At 39.0% G+C, this 17,681-nt stretch overlaps 1 protein-coding gene across 1 annotated transcript in view; it reads right to left on the bottom strand.

Annotated features, from left to right (window-relative positions):
- LOC121917405 (cadherin-2) overlaps nucleotides 1-17,681 on the bottom strand; it is a 189,933-nt gene that overhangs the window by 154,069 nt on the left and 18,183 nt on the right. The window contains exon 2 of the mRNA XM_042443342.1: nucleotides 6,793-6,907. Within this exon, the coding sequence (XP_042299276.1) occupies nucleotides 6,793-6,907 (115 nt within the window). The remainder of the gene's footprint in view (nucleotides 1-6,792; nucleotides 6,908-17,681) is intronic.

The raw sequence follows: 17,681 nt of genomic DNA, 5'->3' as shown, positions 1-17,681 counted from the left end.
TGGTCATAGCACTTCACTATTAAGATAACATTTTTACGATACTGGGCTATTTCTGTTTTATTTCTCCAGTTCTGGGTATGTTATATACATGTAACATACAGAGACAACATGGTATAGCGGTCTGAATGTTGCACCAGGACACTGAGAAACCATAGTCTGACTCCTGTAGAAACCCACCAGGGGACCCTGGACAATTTGCAATCTCTCAGCCTCAGTGGAAGACAAAGCCAAACCTCTTCTGAATAAATCTTGCCAAGAAAACTCTGTGATAGGGTCACCCATACATCAGAAATGACTTCAAGGCACATAACAAACCTATATGATCTCAAGAAAATGAAAATGCCACCACAGTTCTGAATAATTTTTGTATTTTATAGTTAATATACATGATTTTTTTCAGCGTTATCAAATTTATTTTAGTAATTTATACCATACATTTCAATAATATTCCCAAGGATTTAAAAAATACAACAAAATAAATTCAAAGCTTATAATTTAAAATATAAATATATATAATCAACCCTCCATACCCACAGATTCTTCACCCACAGATTCAAACATCAACAGTTTGAAAATATTTTTAAATTATGTAAATTCCAAAAAGCAAACCTTGATTTTGCCATTTTATATAAAGGACACCATTTTACAATGTCATTATATTTAATAGGAATCGAGCATCCACAGATTTTGGTAACCCTGGGATGGGGTCAAACTGCAGCAGATACCAAGTGCCTGCTCTACTAGAGTCAATGAAATTACAAGAAGAATCCAGTGCTGAACATCTGCTGTTCAACAAGTGAAATCAAGCAGAAGCAGTTTCCTCTTCCTACTGCAGCCCCTGTGAACCCCAAAAACTACTCTGGGAAGGTAGGAAACCCTCCACAGTCAGTTTCAGGCATCTCTCAGGGCTGCCTAGGGGTGAGGAGGTGAAGGACAATCTGTCACAGTGGTACAGCAGCATAAGCATGGATTTAAGCCTAAAAGCACAATACTGTACCAGCAAAACTTGTCAAGGTATTCAGAGCAGACTGGAGGAAATGTAAGTTTCATTGCCTGATGTCAAAACATCCTCAGCGTGGGTACCACGTGAGGCTCCTTCAAGTCAACTTTCCAAACCCAGGAGATAACAACTCAAAAGGCCCTTTCCCCAATTAGTTACCTGCTGTGTGACAGATGATAAGGTACCTAAAGAAGGGTCTTAGGTGAGTACGGTGCAAAACAGACTGTCATAAAAAGCCAGCTTCGAGGCATCTTGGGAGTGTGGTGTAGAGACACCACATGCCCTAAAGACACCAGGAAGCCGCCCAGCTACCCAGATGTCGCATGCCACTGGAGTGCCTTAAAGCCAGCTTCCAGCTGCAGCAGGGAAGAAACGCTGGCTTTTTGCCAGCGCAAAAAGAAGCGGCTATTTGCTGCTTCTTTTTCAGCTGGCAAAAAGGCGGATTGGGACTGTGGTGTACGGCTGCCGCAGCCTCAATCCGCCTTTGGAAGAGGTGGCCTGTTTCGCCCATCTTAGTATATGGACAGACAAGTGTGAACACAAGGGTTTTTAAAGTCAATACAGTACTGCCAATTTGAGTTGAGCATGGCAGTCAACTGTAGCCAGTTCTGCAGTTGTTGAAGCATCAGATATGACATGATTGTAAATTGCACAAGCCTGCAAAGGAACTGTAAATTATGCCATAATCCAGTGTATATGTGTAGAAAAATGTCCAGTGAAAATTATTCACTATTTAAACAAAATATTCTGATTTTAAAAGTCAAATATCCCTGAGCAACTGAAAGTACAAAAGGTTGAAACTGAAACCATGTGCATTTGAAAGTATGTTCTGTTCTTCCATCATATATAAATGTTTTAGGATTGAAATGGAAGTAGGAAATAGAACTCGATGATTCCAAATAGCAAGATGGTCCAAAAGCATTTGCAAATTGAGGGCAGGGTAGAGAAGAAGAGAAAGTCCTGTTGTGTGAATGGAATCCATTTGAAAAACTGCAGAAATAAAATCTCGAAGAGCAATTATCAGTCTAAATGAAACTAGTAAAACTTCAACTAACCAACCAGAAAGACCTAATAAAATACAAAGATTTTAACCATTTCTCTAACATTTAAGTGAGAGATTGTCAGGTAGATCACATTAAGGGCATTCCATAAATGTTGCACTTCAACCAAGACCATTCTCCGCATCCATTAACTGAACCTAATATACACATAGTATAATTTGTAGTACTACTGGGGAGACCTTAAAAAGGACAGGGTACATAGAGGTACCTAGACATCTGCAAGAAGATATTCAAAATAATTTCCTAATCTTTCATAAATCAAATCTTAATTTTAGGTAATAAAGCAAAATTAAATTAAATTAAACAACAAAATAAGAAAAGATACAAACTTTATTTCCTTTTCATGAAATGAAATGAAAAGAAGCAAATGAAAAAAAGTCTGGTCAGTTTCTCTTGCCAGTCATTGTATTTTACTGCTAGCTAAGAGGATAATCAAACCTCTGTACCTCAGGCAACTGACAGTAGTAAAAAAAAAAATCTTTAGAATGCTTCAACCTCCAGAGAAAATCTATAACAATTAAAGTGCAAAATTCAGATCCCACAGTGGCGTAAATCCGGGTAAACTCCAATAATATCAATGGAAATAAGAGTTCTGAGTCAGGCCCATGGAGCTTTTCCCTCTTGAATGTGACTATAATACAAAGTATGCTTAACTTCTATTGTCACATGCATCTAGTTTAATAACCAGAAAATGGGCTTTCGACAACAATAGTACTTCAAAATGACAGTGTAATTAAATTTTAAGTCAAAGCCATCCAATGATGGCTTGTACATTTATGTAAAACTAGCAAATGATATGCTTTCAAGCATGTCGGTACTTTCAAGAGAATTAACCATTAAAATAATTTGACTAAGAAAGTTGTGGTTGGAAAAAAAAGATGCCCCAGGAAGTTTTTCAACTAGTTCACATTAATCTATATAATGTGATACATTTTATGGGTTTTATAAGCAAAAAGAAATTAAAAACTGCTTTGTAATATTGAACTTTTATGTGTTTCAAATGAGCTGTTGCATTGACTCACATACACAGTCACAGGAGTACACAGCTGTGATCTGTTAATCAGTTATGCAGTGGACTTTGGTTTTGGTTCAGTAATTCCACTGATCAAGGTTCTTCAGTTTATCTCATTTGTTCTAATGAACAGAAAAGTAAACCTTTCAGATTTTTATAGAGAGCTATACTTACAGAATGCCATTAAGATCAAATGAACATAATGAGAGATAAATTAAACGGAGACGTACCTGTGCTCTGATCTATCTGGAATCAAAACATTTACCAAAAAAGAATGATTTTTTTAAAGCACGGCATTTTTAATATATGCTTGTTTTTGGATTTTCATACCAAGGAAAGTAACAGAATCCAACTTGAACTGACTTGAGGACATGTAACTATTAGTAATGAAGAAATATAGAGGAAATACTTCATATTAGTTGAAGCAATCGTCTCAGTTAAGGTCCCAGTACAAGTGTAACACATTAAGGTTCTGTTTAGATTTAATCCTCCCTAAATTCCCAAATGTACATTTGGTTGCATTTTGATACTGTGGCCTTGTGTACATGGGCCAAAAGGCCCATTTGCCCTCCCAAGTTCTGTGTCATCGTGTAAAAACGATGTATGACCCAAATCCTGATTCTGATGCAGGCAGTTCAGATCACATCCAGCATGTTCTGTACCAGAACCAGGACAAAACAAGGTTAGAAAAGGAGTAAAAAAAACAAACACCTTACCTGTTGCTCCTGATTTTCCAACAAGATCTGGAGTCCTCTGTTCCTATGCAGCCACAGCTGTCTACACAAGCGTCCTGCTGGGCCACCCAGCCCATCCGCCACAGGTCACCTGTTCTGGCCACCACATTCTGATCTCAGAAGGGAGCAACCCACAGCAACAGTGGACACACCAGGCCGCCCACCAGGACACTTGTGAGAAAGCCACTACAGTGGAGACAGAAGCCAAGATAACGGTGGAAATGGGGCAGCTGAGAGGCCAGCTGCTGCCCCTGGAGTATCTTGGCCAATGCACACAAGGCCAATAATAAACCTTACTTCAGTATTAGAATGCTTAAGGTTGTACAGTGGAACCTTGCCTTACGCGGGGGATCTGTTCCAGACACACACACACCCACGTAAGGCGAATTCCACCTATCCTCCAGCCCCATTCAAGTGAATGAGGCTCATGCGTGCGGCTTGAGCACATGCACCCCACCTGGCTTGAAAACATACGCTCAACGCCACATATAACGCAGATGCATTGTACACGCCTCTCCTCTCTCCTCTACCACAAGGAAAAGTCTTGAAGCTTCATTTTGGATTAAATGGTTTTAGATGAAAGTTATTTGAATACAGTATTTAATTGTTGGCTTCTTTCACTGGAGTTAAGATTAGTCACACTTTATCTAGATTCAAACCACACAAGAATGTAGTGTTAATGTAAAATAGAAGTGACAGCTTCCAAATGCCCCACAGCTAGGCCAAAGGAGGGAAGGATAAGCATGTAAGCCTGAACTCTGGTGCGTAAAGTGCTTCTGCCTTTCCCTTCCCTTTCAGCATCCATGCCATGTTCAACAGGGTTCCATGAGTCTCTGTGCAGCATTTTCAGACACTTAAGGAGCTTCCATGGGGAAGAACGCCAGCTATGCTGCACCATGCAACTGTATATTAAGCCCATTTTGGCTGTACTCCCCTGCAATCAATTGCAATATTCTCAAATGTAAGCTAAAGATTTCATCCTTTATCCACAACCATGTCACTCATATTTTTCATAAATACTGTCCTCCTTAGGACAACTTGAAATTAACTCCAACAGACAAGAAAGGGAATCTTTGCTTGAGCTATGCTTCCCACCATAACCATTTTATGGCACAAATATTAACATAATTAATGTGAAGCCAAGCAAATTATCATTATTGTCTAGTAATTTGTGGGCAGTTGCAGGATTCTTTGAAGTGAGAGAGATCAGAGGTTCACTTACCCATGCATACATCTTACTAAAATAATCAAGATTCATCTTTTTTGCACAAGAGACTAGCTTATGATATATGATTGGTGTGGGTTGCACTTAATCACATTGCTGTTTGAGGGCCCAAACCCAATTCTTCCAACAAATGTAAATGAACTTAATCAATGGAAATGTGGTAGGTCAATACTTCTATAAATGTGATTCACTAGGTGTACTCTAGTTTGGACTAATTACTAAATTTAAACCTAGAAATACTATTTGTAATGTATACTAGTAATTTCTAACAAAACAGCATAACTTGTATGATTTTCCATTTTAAGAAACGTGTTATGCATAAATTCTAAACTATCAATGTTATATTCAAAAGCTACTAATTATTAAACCAAATATATGGAATATATTTGTTTAATTTAAATGAAAAATAGAAGTACTTCATTAAGTCAGGATTTTAATAAACTAAAACTAATAAATTATTACATTTGGGATTCAATTATTGTTATGAAAATACTAGCCAGATCTGTAAAAATATAATCATGAGGAGATAATTCTGAACAGAATATGTTAAATACAGAGAAAAGCTTTTGTTTCAAGGATCAATTTGATTTGCAGCTTCATTTTAAAACTTTTTTCCATTTATGCTAATCTACAAAGCCATATTTATTGAAGTAACAATGGATGGAATCAAATTAGTTTATAAGATAAAATTAGAATTCATTGAAACTAATCTTCTTGATCAGCTCCATAATTTTCAAATTAGTTAGAAAGTAATTTCTATGACAGGCATAGCATATAAAACAACAAAATTAATGTTTTTCTTACTCTGTAGCCCTCTACTGATAAGCAGAATTCTTCCCAAATATAACAGTGAGCAGGGAAATTTGTCCAGTAGCATTATTTAAACAAAGTATTTGTGAAGAACACAAACAATATGAAATAAATAGGAACACAATTCTAATTTTGCAGAACTTTGTGTTTTTAGAGATTTATACTGAGCACTCTGGTATTCCAGATTGAGGCAACTGACATGCTGCAGGTTCATGACTTTTTAGCTCTCATCTTGGTTCATAGGCCATTTGGAAGAAACAAAACAGCAACACTCATTTCTTTGTTTCTCTATCAGGCAAATTTTTAAATTCATAAGACGTGGTAATTGGTAATACAGAAAGAATACAGAATACAGGTACTCTGCCTGATAATAAAAGTGCTGGGAAAACAACCAACATCTTGGTTCGGATTTAAACTGGGGTCATTAAACTGGCAGCCAATAAAGGCTTTCACAAATTTCAGCCTTTTATAGAGCCCCCCCCCCCATCATGTGGTAGGGCAAATTCTACTTTTGGTACTGCAAGGTAACACAATAATTTTCTCTGAAAACTAAACAGTTCTCTTTCCTGGAAATTTAGAAATTTAGGAAGACTGAGAAATTTAGGAAAATTCACTTTCAAAAACATGTTTTCATATAAAGATCTTATTAGGGAGGTTAGCCAAAATATAAACCTATCTGACAGTGTGTTCTATACTGGAAATAGTAATCCCAGAGTTGCATCTTGAAACTCACACACTTCAGATTTATGTCTGCATGAAAGTTCACAAACTACTTTTACAAACAACCATTTTTATTTCACCTACCAATCACTCCCAGAACCAGAACTTAAGGGAAAACCTGTGCAACAGAACAGAAGTAAAATAATTTTGTGCTATTTAAGAAATGTAAAAAATGGCATTATATTATGAGCAAAATATAATAAGAAGCTAAAAATAATATGAAACTATACCATTCAGAAGAGGCTGTCCTGCATGTACCCCTCTGGATATGACTGCATTGTAAACGTCTTCAGGAAATCCAGGCTTGCATAATGTGCCTTCTTCACAAGTTGCCTTTATAGGTGCCTGAAATGCAAGACAAAATTTATGTAATACTTACAACCCTATTCAGTTGAGAAACATTCCACTTGGCATAAATCCTGATTTTGCTACTATCTTGTACAAATAACCTCTTTGTTTCTAAATGGCTGCAATTAGAATTCCAGGGCAAAGAGTTAATCTTTTTGATAACTGGAATGGAACAAACAAATCCCACTTGTTTAGTAACATCTAAATAATACACAATCTTGATTCTTTTAAACAACTCAATGTGTCAACTAAGACAGCAGTTAAAGCTAAAGCAGAATTGTGAGGAAAAGCTAACACATTCCTTCAAATAGAAATAAGTCTTACGCAAAATTGAATACCAAGGGCACTAGACACGGAAACAATAAATTTCAGATGTTTAAACAGCCAATTCAAAACATTTTCTCTAAGCTCATCAGTCTGCTTTTCTGTGTTACCCAAAAGTTAACTTTTCAAAAAAGAAGCTATTTCAAATTAATGCATAATAATCACTACTGGAAGTAAAGAGTGATGCATTAAAATCTTTTATATAAAAATCTTATCTGCACCTTTCAGAACAACTTGAAGTCATAAGGTAAGCTTGCAAGATGTATCTCATACCCCCCCCCATCATTGTAGAATCCTGAGGTCTCCCAATCAGAATCAGGCAAAATCAGACATCCTTATTATTAAATAATGTCAAGCCTAAGGCTTTGTTTTGAGTGTCAGACTCTTACAGTCCTTTCATACAAAAATCCAGACTATCCCAAATCTTTCTTCATTTCAGATATGGAGGAGTCATTTTGTTGTTGTGGGTTGCTACTGTTAAATAACTGTGGCTGCTAACACACTGCAGAAAAAAGCAGTTTGATAGGCTTTAACTTCCATGGCTCAATGCTATGGAGTTCTGGGATTTGTGGGGGGGGGGGGGGGGGCTGCTGAAAAGTTCTCTGCCCAACCCACTTCCCAAAATCTGAGCATAATTTTGTCACTATAGCATGAAAAAATGTGCTTTGGTGTTGTACAATATCATTTTCCAGAATCGTAGTTATAATTTCTGGGGAAAGCGGGGGGTGTTTCAGATAATTTGATAGAATGATGTCACCAAAAATGTTGGAATTTTCAAGTAAGGAATTCTGGGCTGTCATGAAGTTCCTGTTCCTGCAGAATGAAATTTCAAATGAAAACCAGGAACATATGATGCAAACATTGAGTGACAAGTTTCCATCACACTCAACTATGAAAAAGTGGTGTGCCAACTGTCAGTTTGGAGATTTTGAGACTGAAGATACAGCAAGGTCTGGAAGGCCTTCGATAGTGTCTGCTCCTTCAATTGTTAAGCATTTTCATGACCAGATAGACAAATCTCAGCTAAAACAATTGCTGACACTAGAGATATGCCAGGAATGCAATGGGTTTAAAATTCATGAGCAGTTGGCAATGCAGAAGCTGTCTGCCAAGTGGGTGCTGAAATGTTTGAATGCTGACCAGAAACAAAATTGAATGAATACCTGCACGCTGATTTTGCAGCATTTTAAGTGATCCAGTGATACCTTTTTGGAATGACTTGTCACTGTTGATAAAACATGGTTTCATCACTATGATCCAGAAACCAAACAACATTCCTTACAGTGATGTCACTTGGCTTTTCCATGGCCGAAGAAAGTCCACAGGAATTTATCAGAACATCAGGAAAGGTCATGGCTACAGTTTTTTGGAACAAGGAAGATATCTTGATGACTGACTATCTTCAGAAGGGCCTAACAATGCAGAATATTATTCTCACTTGCTGTGCTGATTAATGGAGGCACTGAAGGAAAAATGGCAAAAGAGGCAAAAGGTGTTCTCTTTCTGCAGCACACCTGCTCACAGGGGTGGCTGGATGTTTTGAAGAATCTAGGGTTTGAGTGCATAGACCATTCACCCTGATTACTAGAGCCTGTTCCATCAATCTTTTCTAATGTTTCAAAGGAAGAATATAGCAGAGCAGTATTTCTGTGACCAGATATTGTAAAAAACTTGAGAAAAGATGTGCTAAGTGTGTTGAACCTAGGGGTGAAAATATATGATAGCACACACATTTCTAGGTAGTTCTCTTCTTGGTTGAAAGATTTTCAGCATCCCTCATGGTTTGTGGAGCACCAGAGCTCTCTGAATAGCTCACAAAACTACAAATTCCAGAATTCCACAGCATTAAATCATGGCAGTTAAAGTGGTGTCAAACTGCTTTATTTTTGCAGTGTGGCATCAGCTTAGGAGTCAAAAATACTTTTCAATCTAATACAGATTGTCTAAAGGAGCAGTGTGAAAACTGAGGCCCGTTACATACGGGCTAAAAAGTACGCGCGGAGCGCATACTAGAACACACAAAATGGTGGCAGCCGTTCCACACGGCCGCCGCCATCGATACGTGACGACCGCACCGCCTCCAAACGAGGCGGCGAGGTTGTGATGTATTGGGGTCGCGGCAGGGCGCCTAGGGCACCCTTTCCGCGACCCCAGAAGGAGCTCCGTTTCAGAGCTCCTTCCTGGTTTGGTCCATTGGGCGCAGCCTTCAGATGGCTGCGCCCAGTGGACCAAAGGAGAAAGGGGCCAAACTGCCCCTTTCTCCTTCTCCCCGCCGCTGCGGGGTGTCCAAGGACACCCCTTTCCAGGCTGCGGGGAAGGGGCCTTTTGCCGCTTCCCCGCAGCCCAGAAAGCGGCGGATCGGGGCTTCAGCGGCTGCCGCTCTGGCCGCTGAGGCCCCGATCCGGCGGGGAAAGGTGCGCCTACAGGCCTCCCCCAAGCCTTCCTCTAATCCCCCCACACCCCCCCCCCCCGCCCCTCTCTCCCCAAACATGATCCGACCCCCCCCCCCTTTTTTTTTAAACTAGCAGTAACTAGCAGTTACTAGAAGTAACTAGCAGGCTGCCTTCAGTATTTAAGAAAGACAGTTTAAGGCCTAAATAAGACTTGGGAGAATTATGTTTAAATACCAAGTTGCACCCATGCAGGTTGAGGTTCCCGGAGGTATGATTTGTAAATTTAGTACCAAAAAAATGCTATGTTGCCAGGGAAAAGTGGTGTCACAAAACATGGATATGGCCCTCTGAGTTCTCAGAGAGGGGGGAAAAGTTCCCAGACCCTCAAAACATTACCCACTCCTGACCCAATGCTTTTACATTAGTTATCTATCTATCTTCCACTTACCCCTAAGTATGTTAGTATAAAATCTTAAATATTATAGCAAGACCATGGAACTGGTTGCAGCTTCTCCCAAATGTCAAGGCTGGAAAGACATTTGATCTACCCAAATTCTACATAGAACATTAAAATCCATGCCTGCTTCACCTGCCTCATTAAAACATACATATTATAGACCAATTTAACCATATATGTATATAGTGAAAGAAGGCTAAATAAAAAGATCTGTATAACCAGAGCTGACAAGTATATTCATTTTCACAAACCTAACAAACAGTTCATTTTGCATCTCACTAATCTTGTCCTTTGTAAATGCCGGAAAACTACTCATGCAGCTCAGATTCAACTAGACCTCAGTCCATCTCATGATTCAGAACTGTCATTGAAGCAGCAAATATCTATACATAGCATGGCTTAAGCTTTGATTGGTCAACCACACTTCTGAGAGAGTAAATTTTCTATCATTAAAGTAAACATTTTTAGTGAGGGGGATTCTACTTGTCAAGTATATTGATAACATCAGATTGCACACAAGACAATCTGAAAACCATTTTAGTCTCCTGCAGATCCTAAAGACAAACGAAATGCCAAATTATAGATAAATTACAAGGGGATTGTTCTTCAAAAAGCTATATACAGGGTGTGTTTTTATTTTTAAAAACATCAACACATGTAGTAAATGCCCATAAGTGAAGAGGAAGAAATCCTTCAATGCAAAATGCTGTCAAATTCCATAATTTAATAAGCAAACTCTATCTAACTAACAAGGGAAAGGGGGAGGAAACTGCAGTTCGAGCTACCCTTGAAACAAATAAATCCTGGGTGGGCAGCTGAGTAGATAACAGGATTTTAACAAGCATGCCCTGATGTGCATGGGAATCAGTTGGCCTTTTCCAGCATGCTATATCTGCTAAATAACTCTTATAAACTGAAACAATGCCCAGTGAAACAAAGACATGGGCAGATGAATAAAGAGGCTTCTTTATGCTTTCATTTGCAACCTCTCAATTTTTCCCAGAAACAAAAGAGAACACTCTGTTCTCAAAATGAGTCTATTGTAAAGATTCGCTGGCCATAAACAGGAGAGGAATCAGAGCTTCTAATTTTTAACAGTTCTTTAGCATCTCATGTTTTCGCATTTAATAAAACTATTTGAGCCGCAACACAATCTGGGTCATTTAAAGTTCAGTTTATATATATTAAGCATCCTTGCTATAAATGATTTCATCTCATTTCCTGTCACTGCAAAACAATTTAAAATTAAAGACTGAAATTTTCATATTTTAAAAAAGAAAGCTGATGCTTATTTTACTAGCAGTCCTTTCTATCTAAGAGGAATAAGATTAGAAAGTGAAAGCAACAGAAGAAACTGCTGCAATATTCTTTTGTGATTGTAAAGTAATAACCCCCACGTTCAAACTGCTTGAGAAAAATGTTGGTAATTCCCCCCCGATAAATATATGCTTATAGATCCATGAGAATCCATTAATCTTACCCAGGAATTATGTAATCAAAAATCAGTCTGCCATTTCAAAAACCCATTTTATATAGCCTTGGAAAAACTATAAAAACAAGAATAAGGTGTTGTTTTTAAACTGCTAAGTCATGGACCACTGCCAGTCCCCAGAGTGCCTCTCTCTATTCTGCTGCAAGAGAACTAGCACATCCTTACTGCTGTTGGGTGTGAAGCTCTCGTTTTCTTCTTTTTCCAGAAGTAAAGCAAACCAGGTTTTCCTCTTCTTAACGGGAAGGAAACTGAGCCAATGTCCATATTTACATCCACCATGAAAAGAACATTTTAAATCATCCCACATGATGCATGCAATTAAATTATGAGACATTCTTGTGTGCCACAAGTCTTCTTGTTGAATCACAGGTGTCTACAAATGACTCAATCTTAAATGGGCTAAAGATGTTCAATGGTTCTGAGATAATAGGGCTGGCAAGGTTGGATATGGACAGGTTCCTACAACTTTAATTCTAAACAGATCATGGAGCAGAATGACGTATCATACAGCTTCATCAAGCTGGATGAAGGTATCTGTCTTCTCTTCCTTTTCAAACCCTAATTTTCAGCTGCAGCCATCCCCTCACAATACGACTCTCTGGCAGACTGCAAGAAGGAGCACCCAGCTCTGATCTTTTCAGTGGCTACTCCATGCTCCCTCCACCACTTTCCACCAGCAAGAAAATCTGTGACTGGAAGTTGAAACTGGCAACCCCAAATATAAAAGCAAGAAGCCTATAAGCTTTTATAAGCCAGCACTCTTAGAAGATTGCACACTTAAACACTGATCTGAGATTACAATTAGTGGGAAGGGTTTAAGGGATGCCACTCGTTCCAAACTTTGCTCAGTGTGCCTGGATGATCATAATTTATTGCTCAGGAAACTGAAGCAGTAGTATTTGTAATGGCACCATAGAATCACAGAGTTGGAAGAGACCACAAGGGCCATCCAGCCCAACCCATGTGCCATGCAGGAACTGACAATCAAAGCATCCCTGACAGATGGCCATCCAGCCTCTGTTTAAAGACCTCCAAAGAAAGAGACTCCATCACACTCCAAGGACAGCACTTCTGTCAGGATGTTCCTCCTAATGTTGAGGTAGAATTTCTTTTCCTGTAGCTTGCATCCATTGTTCCGGATCCTATTCTCTGGAGCAGCAGAAAACAAGCTTGCTCCATCCTCAATATGACACCCTTTCAAATGCTTAAACAGGGCTATCATATCACCTCTTAACTGTATCTTCTCCAGGCTAAACATACCAGCTCCCTAAATCATTGCTCATAAGACATGGTTTCCAGACCCTTTACCATTTTAGTCACCTTCCTCTGGACATGATCCAGCTGGTCAACATCCTTTTTGAATCGTGGTGCCCAGAACTGGTCACAGTATTCCTGATGAAGGCTGACTAAAGTAGAATAGAGTGATCTGAACACCATATTCTATTGATGCAGCCTAGAATCAAATTGGCCTTCTTAGTTGCTGTATCACACTATTGACTCATGTTCAACTTGTGGTCTACTAATTAGACTTCCAGATCCCTTTCACATGTAGTCTTGTTAAGGTAGGTGTCCCCCATCCTATATCTATGCATTTTGTTTTTTTCTACCATTTCTCCCTGTTGAAGTTCATTTTGTTAGTTTTGGCCCAGCTTTCTAATCTATTAAGGTCGTTTTGAATTCTGATCCTCTCCTCTGGAGTATTAGCTATTCCTACTAATTTGGTGTCATCTGCAAATTTGATAAGCATGCCCTCTATTATTTCATCCAAGTCACCGATAAAGATGTTGAATAGCAATGGACCCAGCCTGTGGCCTCCCACTAGTGACTTCTCTCCAAGATGAAGAGCAGCCATTGATGAGCACGCTTTGGGTTTGGTCAGTCAACCAGTTACTAATACACCTAACAATTGCATTGTCTAACCCACATTTTACTAGCTTGTTTGCAAGACAAATAATGTGAATGCTGCTATATCATAATATCTAGGACCCCACCCAATAATTTTAGTTTTTCCAAAAACATTACCATCAGAAGATATTGTTTAAAACCCCAAGATGAATTTCTCTTTTCAATAAAAAGTAATTTTGTTTTAAAAAACCAACAAGCCTGTCATTCGATATGATAGACTGCTAGGCCATATGGGCATTTTTAGGGTTAGAAAATATATTTTGAGAAAAGTTCTTGCACAAAGCCGATTTCATTGCTAATTCTCAAAGTGATTCCTCCATCAATTCATAACATCCATTACCCTGACTGATTCAACATGATGCACACATCCTTGCCATAGACAATTTATGGTTATCACAACCAATCCATAGAACTGGCAAATTCTATGTCACAGAGTTAATTGCACATAAGAAGTCCCTAGGTTTTTCAGTCATCCCTACAGGTAAGTGAAATATTTCAAGGGGGTGGGGAGTCCTTGCAATATTCTGACACAGAGTATCAGGAGCTAATATTTCAGCCATAATATTTCACACACATAGACTTGTGAAAATCACTTCATGGTTAAAATCAATGATTGGACAACTTTGAATCTGGTGCTGGCCTGGCTTGTGTAGTTAAACAATGGTTCCATAATAGTGTCACAGGTTAGTCTGCACAGATGCAGGCAGCATGAATACAAATTCAATAAGCAACTATCTATAAGTTTCAAAAGTATTTGTAAAATATTTAGGCAAAAGAAAAGCACAAGAAAGCACAAGACAGCCCAAAGCACACATTACTCAGAAAGGAATCATGGTGAGTGGATGACAGCATCACATGTGCTGATTATATCCTATAAAGTGCCGATCATGACCTACAGATCTATGTCCTATAAAGTGGTTGTTTTCACCTATAATGTCCTGTACATCTTAGGTACAGGCTATATGCCAACCATATCTTCTCATATGAGCCTGCCTAGTCCTCAAGATCCCCAAGAAAGTCCCCTATCTTAAATGTTTATCACACTATACTCTTATAGTGCTACTATTCCACTTTGACTGCTCTAGCTGCCTCCTGTTGCATTCTGGGATTGGCAGTTTTAAGGAGGGGTATAAGTTCTCTGCCTGAGAATTCTAAATACCCCTCCTTAAAACTGCAAATCCCAGAATGCAACAGGAGGCAGCTAAAGCAGTCAAAGTGGAATAGTAGCACTATAAGAGTATAGTGTGATAAACATCTATGTTTTAGAACAGATATGGTTAGAGGGGCCATACCACCGGGTCTTCTGAGTTGCTGTCCCTAAGCTCCAGAACATCCTTCCTTCAAAGGTTAGAATGACTCTCCTCTTGTTGTCCTACTATTTATCGAAACAGACTTTTAGGACTAATGGCTCTTAAGGAAAGGGCTTTTAATAAAGTGGTGTACTGGTTTAAATTTTACTGTTTTAACCACTTTTCATCTTTACAAAGGGTTGTTCTAAACTGTTAATACAGTGTGCCCTTCTTATTCGCTGGGGTTTGGTTTCAGGGTGCCAAAATCCATTGATGAACAAGTCCCATTAAATACAGTGTCATAGTAAAATGGTGTCACTTACATAAAATAGCAAAATCAAGGCTGGATATTTGGAATTTATTTATTTATTTTCAAGCCATGGATGCTTGAATCTGTGGAGAAGGAGGACCAGCTGTAATTTGATTTGAATGTCAATCTTTTGTATGTTCTTAAGCATATTGCAATCATTTTTATTCGTAAGTCACCTTCTCTCCAAGTTTGGGGGGGAAAGATTGTTATTATTTTGTCCCTTCTAGTCATTTCCAACTTTTGATTCTAAGGCGAATTCATCACTGGGTTATCTTGGCAAGGTTTGTTCAGAGGGGAGTTGCCTTTGCCTTCCTCTGAGGCTGAGAAAGTGTGTTTTGTCCAAGGTCACCCTGTTGGTTTTGAACCACTACACCACACTGGGAAAAGGTGCAGTATAAATAATCATCATCACCATAATCACCGCCACTGCATGAGTACCAATGTACCAAAACTGCATGGAGAAACTAAATATCCTAAAGGCACCAGATCCCATCTGATCTTGGAACCTAAGCAGGGTCCGGCCTGGTTTGTACTTGAATGGGAGACACCAATAAATACAAGGTGCTGTGAGCTATATTCCAGAGGAAGAAAATGGCAAAACCACCTGAGTATTCCTTGCCTAAGAAAATCGTATGACATTCTGGGGCAGCCATAGTCTTGTGACTTTAAGGCACATACACAGGCAACATGCTGGAGACAAACAACCACATTAACATTTGCAGATGGGATCAGGTAGCCTGTAGGCAGCCCGAAACCATGGATGTAACCAGGAACACAGTCTGTGATGTGCAATTTTGTGATGTTTTTCTCACGTGAATAAAATCCCAAGTGGGCTATCATGTTAGCATTATTTAGATCTGTTTTTTAAAGTGATTTGTTTTTTTAAAAATAAAAATAGATGTCTACAAAGTAAGTGCATTTCAGTATATACCCAAAAGTCCCCAAATCCTGTCCTCAAATGATAATTTTACCACAGTAATGCTACTGCCATTTATAGGTACTGTATCTGTACAGCATCTTATGCAGAAAAATAAATAAAAGGTACTGTTAAAATCAGATTTCATTAGCATATATAAGACTAAGGTTACTCAGCTCTCTCTACTGTTCTTCACATGGCTCAGTTTCCAAATCTTTTTATTGTCTTGGTCACCATGCTCTGGACGTGTTCAACCTTGCTGATATCTTTCCTAAAATGTGGTGCTGTTAACTCATCTAGTTGAGCTGTGGCAACTTTATGCAATTACCATATATACTCGACTGTAAGTCAACCTTATATATAAGTCGAGGGCAGATACTGAGACCAAAATTATGGATTTTGCTGTGACCCATGGATAAAACGAGGGTAAAACTTAGGGGGCATGTAATAAAGGATCTAACAGATGAAGTAAGCAAAAACAATTCCAAAGAATTTACAAAATTCCACCAGGCATACTGTGCTCATACTGAAGGCTAGATGGATGAGAAAATTGCAGGGTGCAGTGCTTCCAGGACAGACGACACTCTTGCCTTTTATTATTATATATATAATATGTGTTAAAATATAGTACTTACATTGACCCGTGAATAAGTTGACTCACATTTTGGGTCTATTTTTTAACCTAAATTTCTAGACTTATACATGAGTATATACTGTATATTAGTTAGGCCCTGTCTGCACTTGTGTGAAGCATCCTGGAGTATCCTGGCCCATAAACCGACCCAACCTTCCCCCATTGCAATGTCCTTCATTCTGATGCCAGCTGGCTGACCACATATGCAAGCCACTGAGCCACCATGCATCCACTATGGGTCACTTCGCTCTGAGGTAAGAATGAGATGCCCAGAGACGGATTCATGAGTGACTAGCAGCAGCAGACATGCTCAGTGGGACACACTCAGTGTCAGAGTGGAGGGCTCTGGTTTTTAAGTGAAGATCTGGGGCAGACAGGGACTTTATTCAATCTGGGGTACAAGGTGCAAAACCCGGTTCTGGTGCTGAATAAACTGGCCCTCAACCAGTCTGCTTGCATTAGAACTGGGCTTTAGGCTGTGCATCATACAGTTTCCCTCCTAAGGAAATGGGGATGGGAGGGAAGGCCATTGTATTTGGCCCATGAAGACCGTGACCAAGAAAGGGATAATTGTATAGAAACCATAGTATTAGGTTATTGGCAACACAAGGGTGGAGCTACCAGGAGGGAGGAAAATTAGGGCATTGCCACCCCTCCTAAGAATTCTGTTCCCCAAAATGAAATGTTCTTTTAGTCTCCAAATTTCTAGCACTGCAGTGACTTAAAACATAGTTTAGGCATCCACTCTAAAACACAGTTTAGGCATCCAAAATAAATAAATAAAGTTACCAAGGGAATGTAAACACAGCAAATATAGAGTTCTGCAAATGAACACTTTTCAATATTTCACTCTGTAGAGTGCTAGAAAAGTGATGTCTGAAGGGGAAAAAATTGGGGGGGGGGGCAGAATTTTATGTGGGGCAATGTCTTCATTCTCCCCTCTCCTTAGCTACCTCTCACATTGTGCATTTAGTGTAACATGTCGTTTAACCTGTTACAGTTCAGCAATATGCTTCCCCTTCCCATTCCTGTCTATCAAAGAAATTCAGAG

Source organism: Sceloporus undulatus, unplaced genomic scaffold (genome assembly GCF_019175285.1).
Source record: "Sceloporus undulatus isolate JIND9_A2432 ecotype Alabama unplaced genomic scaffold, SceUnd_v1.1 scaffold_17, whole genome shotgun sequence".
In the NCBI taxonomy this organism is placed as follows: domain Eukaryota; kingdom Metazoa; phylum Chordata; class Lepidosauria; order Squamata; family Phrynosomatidae; genus Sceloporus; species Sceloporus undulatus.
Note: the sequence above shows the minus strand (reverse complement) of the source record. Positions and strands in the feature narration are given on the sequence as shown.